Genomic DNA, 6000 nt, shown 5'->3' with positions numbered 1-6000 from the left:
TGGCCGGGGGCACTCTCCGGTCCCCCGCCCAGACGTGCTTCTTAACCGGGATGACCCGCCCGGAGCTTCCCCTTCACCCAGCGCCGGCGGGGAGATGCTCCCACTCCGCAGAGACAGCCGCCCTCCCCGCCGGAGTCCGCCCGTCCCTACCTAAGGGGCTCAGGGCCGAACCTCCCGGCGCGCTAGCTCGAAGCACTGCAAAGCCGCCTTCCCCGGCTGGCGGGTTATGAATGGGTGCAGCGGAAGCACCGCCCCCTCCGGACGTGACGCCCAGCCAATCGGCGGGCGGGCTGCGTGGATGGATGAGGTCAGCGCTGTGGTGTCGGGGAATGGAATGTTGCAAGTGTAACATTCAGAACCGGGTAACATTCGGCGATCGAACGCCGCGATCGGCAGCGTCGCCAGAGGAGCAGGCGGCGCCCCCTCCCCCTCTCTCTTTCCCGGGCTTGCGTGGATCGCCGCTCTCTGAAATGAATGGCTGAGAGGGGCGGGGGCTGAAAGGAGGCGCTGGAGGCGGCGGCGGCGGCAGGAGCGGCAGCCGCGGCGGCGAAGAAGGAAGGAGGAGGATCTGTTGTCGCTTGCATCCCGGGGGCCGTCCGTGCAGTGAGGGCGCAGGAAAGCGTGCGGAAGCCCCCGTCGTCATGCCGTGCAGCCGGTGCTAAAGACGCCGAAAGAGACATGCAGGGATTCGTAAGGTTACGGTGCTCGGGCCGGAAGATGTAATCCCGGTGGTACTCTCTCAGTGAGCCCGGGCGGGCTGCATAGATTCTCGCTGCCGCTCAAGCCGACTTCTGGAAAAGCCGGGCGCTCGGCGGGCGGACTGGCTCGGTCTTCCTCGCTGTTGTGTTTGTGTCTCTCTCTCTCTGTGTGCTTTTAAAAAAACCTTACAGGGATGTTTTGCGTGAGTTGAAGTTGCTGCCTGCCCTTAACACTCGGAGCCCCGCGTGCGAGTGCTTCTCTGCGTGTGTGTATGCGTGTGCATGCAAGAGAGAAGAGGGCGGGACGGATTTCTCGGTCTCGCCACAGCAGATTGGCGAGCCGGAGACCGGGACTCGGCGGCTTCTTTGGGTCGGAGCCGCCGCTGTCTTTGTCTTCCCTTCCTGCCTCCTCTCTGCATGCGAGCCAATTCCCGGCCTCTTTTGGAAAGCCACGCTGGGCGTGCTTCACTTCGCTTCTCTTTGCCCCGCTTCCTCGCGCTCGTCTTTCTCCTTCTCCCTGGCCTCCCCTCCCTTCCTCCCTCCCTCTCTCCCCTTTCCCCCTTCCTCCTAGCGCGAGCCAAAGATGAAAGACAAGAGGGGAGAAAGTTAACGAAATCGCCCACATGCGCTGCATCAGTCCGAGGCTTTGGGAAAGGAATAAAGAGAAGGAGGGAGAAGAGAGTTTAAAGTCTTGGCAGGCGGGAAAATGGCGGACTCAAGCTGAAAGTGTCAGTTGGCAAACTTGGGCGATCTTTGTGTTTATTTACGATTCTCTTGACCCAATTAGGACACATGCAGGCCAAAAAACGCTACTTCACCCTGCTCTCGGCTGGCACTTTTGTCGTCCTTCTGTTCTACTTCGGCGGCTTGCAGTTCAGAGCATCCAGAAGCCAAAGCCGGCTAGAGGCGCGCAGTAGCAAGAATGGCTTGCAGCGCCCCAGCCCCGAACGCTACTGGCCCCGGTTCCCGGACGCCCTGCGCCCTTTCGTTCCCTGGGATCAGCTGGAGAGCGAGGATTACAACCGACACGCGTCCCCTCGCCAGAAGCGCGACGCCAACACCGGCGTCTTCAAGGGCAAGAAGTGCCGCATGGAGTCCTGTTTCGACTTCGCCCTTTGCAAAAAAAACGGCTTCAAGGTCTACGTCTACCCGCAACAAAAAGGGGAGAAAATTGCCGAGAGTTACCAAAACATCCTCGCGGCCATCGAAGGCTCCCGGTTTTATACTTCTGACCCCAGCCAAGCTTGCCTCTTCGTCCTCAGCTTGGACACCTTAGACAGAGACCAGCTTTCCCCTCAGTACGTGCACAACCTGCGGTCCAAAGTGCAAAGCCTCCATTTGTGGAACAACGGGAGGAATCATTTAGTTTTTAACTTATATTCCGGCACCTGGCCTGACTACACGGAGGACGTGGGCTTTGACATTGGCCAGGCCATGTTGGCCAAAGCCAGCATCAGTACGGAAAACTTCCGGCCGAAGTTTGACGTCTCCATCCCTCTTTTTTCTAAGGATCACCCAAGGACAGGAGGAGAGAAAGGCTTCTTGAGGTTTAACACCATCCCACCTCTGAGGAAGTACATGTTGGTGTTCAAGGGGAAAAGATACCTAACTGGGATAGGATCAGACACCAGGAATGCCTTATATCATGTCCATAATGGGGAAGATGTTGTCCTTTTGACCACCTGCAAGCATGGCAAAGATTGGCAGAAGCACAAGGATTCTCGGTGTGATAGGGACAACGCCGAGTATGAAAAGTAAGTGAAGGCAGTTGGCCTCTCCCGTCTCCTTTCTTCCCACACGTGGCTAGGGTAACAGTGACAGATTAATGGCTTGCAAATGTTCCACGCAGCCTTCCATCTCACTCTCTTCCTTGCTTTTTGTCTTTTTTTAATTATGCCAGAGTTTAGTCATAGACTTCTTGCGCCTGCTGGGGGTGCAGTTATTTATATATTTGTCCCCCTTCTTCCTGATTCTCGGTACAAGTGTTCTGTCAATTGTGAGCTTAAAAAGCAGGTGTAATAGTGCAAGTCTGTTGTCGGGGCAGGGAGCTTGACATCCTATTTCAATTTATTTGCTGCGGCACTGATCTGGGGGTGGGTGGGCTTCAGGTCCATCTCTATTCCTTGGGGGTTTCACCTTCGACGCCTGATTTTTAGAGCCGTCCTGTGAACGCAGAGTCACTGTTGAGCAAAAGTGTGTATGGTTGCACTGTGAGCCTTCTTAAGCATTCAGGAATTCTTACTATTCACGCATCAGACCAAGTGCACACTCCATTAATTTCTTTTAAATAAAATGGCTCTGAATCACAGTGTAATCTGCTCTCTTTTCTTGCTTTTAACTGGAGCTGCTAATTTGGACTCTGTGTATCACTTTGACTGTCTTGGATTGAAAATCAGAGGCTCTTTCATACTTCCTCAAAAAACTCTTCCCATCCATCTCAGAATTCAGTGTTTTCCTTTTCCCCTTGATGAATATGGCCTGAAAGAAAATTCTGGGGATCTCGTAAAATGTGTGGATTCATAGTCATGTATTTTGCCGAGGCACTTAGGTTTGTTTACCTTAGGTTTTCAATACCACAACAGAATGGGATCAGTTGATCTGTCCAAGAGATCACTGTCTAACCATCCCATTTACTGTTCTTTCATACAAAAGCTGTAACCTCAGTTATCATGAGATGTGGAATTGCTCCAACCTCAAAGCCCTTTGCATATGTTTTTCCATGTTGACAGCTATTTCCAGTGATACAAACATTTCCTGTGGTTTTTCCCTTCTATGTCTATCTTGTTTCCCTTTGATATTAATTCCGTGGAGTTACTCTGGATAGCAGATATGTATTGTATATTCTGATGAGTCCTCTATTGGCAAAGTGTATTAACAGGCTTCTGATGTGCCCAGAGCTCGCTCTTCAGACCTGCACACCCGGCTGCTCCACATTTTAGAAGCTAGCCATGGTTATACCACAGGTGCTCCAGGAATAGTGAACTCCCTTGGCATCCCAAACTTGATTTTCTCAGCATGAACAACATTGTGCATTTGGTATCCTCTTTTTTAAAAATAGCTCACAAATTGCATGAGTTTTTTTTTAATCTGAAGCTGCTGACACAACAGATTTGCAAGGAGGGCCATTGTAGGGTTTTAGTGATAATGAATCTGTTTGAAACTAATTAGTTAAGTTTAAATGCTGAGCACAGCTGTGTTTGCAGAGTTAAGATTCCCATGTTAAAGAAACCAACTCTACATGACAAACAAATAGGGAAGCTCGCTTATATGGGGGCATGTTGTTCTAAAGCAGCGTTACATCAAGACTTGCTTAGAGGTTCACTAGATCAGGACTATATTTTATACCAAAATGTCAAAGGGTGTAAAAGTTAGATTGCAGCTCTTGCAAGAGAGCTGCCAGTTTAATGTATTTGTTAGATTTATATCCCAGCTTTTCTCTGGGAGCTCTAGGCAGTCTATGACTACCCTGCAGGATAGGGTGGACTGAGAGAATGATTTGTCCAAAGCCTTCCAGTGGGTTTCCAGAGTTTAGGGTGGACTTGAGCCTCCCTGTTTCTAGTCAAATACTTTAGTCAGTATATCACAGTGGAGAGATGTTCCTTGTCTTCGTTGCCTGACCTCAAGAAAAAGCTAAGCAGGGTTAGATTTGGTTAATGCTTAGATGGGAGAACCCCAGGAAATTCCAGTTAGATGGAAAATTCACCAAATCCTGAAAGAAGGCAGTGGTAGCCTGTTTCTGTCTGTGTAGGTGTGTGTGCACCTTCAGATCAGTCTTGACTCCTGGTGACTGCCTGGACAGGTCCACACAGTTTTCTCAAGAAAACATGGATGTGTTCAGGAAGTCAGCAGGTGATGGGCTTCACTTACCTTCTTTCTTTACTAGAAAAGCCTGAGAAATGGATTCTCAGCTCAGATGTTTCATGTTTTAAGATGCATGCTTCCTAAAGCTTGAGACCCTTATCTTTTCAGCCAAGGGGCCTACTGAAATTCTGAGCACCCATTGTGGCTGCTTTCACAAAATGGCTGCCTGTGAGGAGACCATCCACTTGCAGAGTGGTTCCAATAGGAGGTAAGGCCATGCAGGGATACACATCTTCCCAAGAGACAAATCATCAAAGATACTTTTTACCACCTGAGCTAGCCTATCTGTTTTTCATGGACATACTTGTACAGACAGCTTTATCACCCAGCAGTTTTTCTGAGAAATGTCTGTTGGCCTGTGTGAAGCCAGGATTTTTTTTTGTGAATGAAGTTCATGATGGAAGCGCTGCATTGCTTTGCAGTGGGCTGTTTTTCTAGTTAACAGCAAAACCAATTAAAGGGTATCCTGCACAAAACCAGCCTCCCACATTGCCATGTGGTCATAGAAAGAGTGACCAACTTGATGGCACTGGGTTGCATGCATAAAGTTTGCTTCACAGTGTCCTAGGTCCTCCAGTTCCTTGGGTTCACCAGACTGTGTGCAAGTTTTCAACACAAAGGATGTGTGTGAAATTAGTTGATGAGGCTGTATTTTGGGGTGCAAGATGGGGGAAAGATCTGCAAGAACTTATGTCCTCCTCTTTCTCTGCCTTTTGCCCTCTTCTGTTGAAGCCCTTCTTAGCCTTGGCTCTTGATTTGCAAAATCTGACCTGACGATTTCTTAAAGCATGACTTACTTCAAGAATCTTTTATAAGCACATTATATCTGTTCTTACATAGAAATGTGTTATTTATTAATCTTAACAGGGAGAAAAGTCTGGGTTTTTTTTAAAGGAAAAGTAAATGGAGTGGTTTGAGAGAATATTTCTGTATAAACCATCCCTGTCTTACTTTTGATAGAAGTTTTAATGGTTTTTTGGAAAGCAAGCAGAACAGGACTTGGTGTGATCAATTTCTCTTAATTGCTAATAGACACGTTAGCAGCGTGGAGCCTCTGGACAGGGGCAGTGTATATCTAATTCAGTGATTCTCAACCTTAGCCACTTTTAAGATGTGTGGACTTCAACTCCCAGAATACCCCAGCCAAGATTGCTGGCTGGGGTACTCTGGGAGTTGAAGTCCACACATCTTAAAAGTGGCTAAGGTTGAGAAACACTGATTTAATTACTTCAGGTGGAGGGTAAACACTGCTGTGCATTGTGATGCCAAAATAGTTAGCTACTGTTTGGAAATGGGATGTCCACTCCAGCAAGACAATTCTCATTTTCTGAATCAGCCACAGCTTTGAAATTTCTTGTTGTTGTTGTTGGGGTGCCCATGAATAAATCAGGGACTTACTTGCCTCTCAGTTTGCTTTGATACTTGATCTTCACTTTCCTGA

At 48.8% G+C, this 6000-nt stretch overlaps 1 protein-coding gene across 1 annotated transcript in view; it reads left to right on the top strand.

The window, feature by feature from the left end:
* Positions 1-352: 352 nt before the first annotated feature.
* The window catches only part of EXT1 (exostosin glycosyltransferase 1), a 277521-nt gene continuing 271873 nt past the window's right edge, over positions 353-6000 (top strand). The window contains exon 1 of the mRNA XM_063299615.1: positions 353-2452. Coding sequence (XP_063155685.1) covers positions 1491-2452 — 962 coding nt within the window. The 5' untranslated portion in view covers positions 353-1490. The remainder of the gene's footprint in view (positions 2453-6000) is intronic.

The sequence above is a fragment of the Candoia aspera genome, chromosome 3, assembly GCF_035149785.1.
Source record: "Candoia aspera isolate rCanAsp1 chromosome 3, rCanAsp1.hap2, whole genome shotgun sequence".
NCBI lineage: Eukaryota > Metazoa > Chordata > Lepidosauria > Squamata > Boidae > Candoia > Candoia aspera.
The sequence above is the reverse complement of the archived record's forward strand: the minus strand, read 5'-3'. Positions and strand labels throughout refer to the sequence as shown.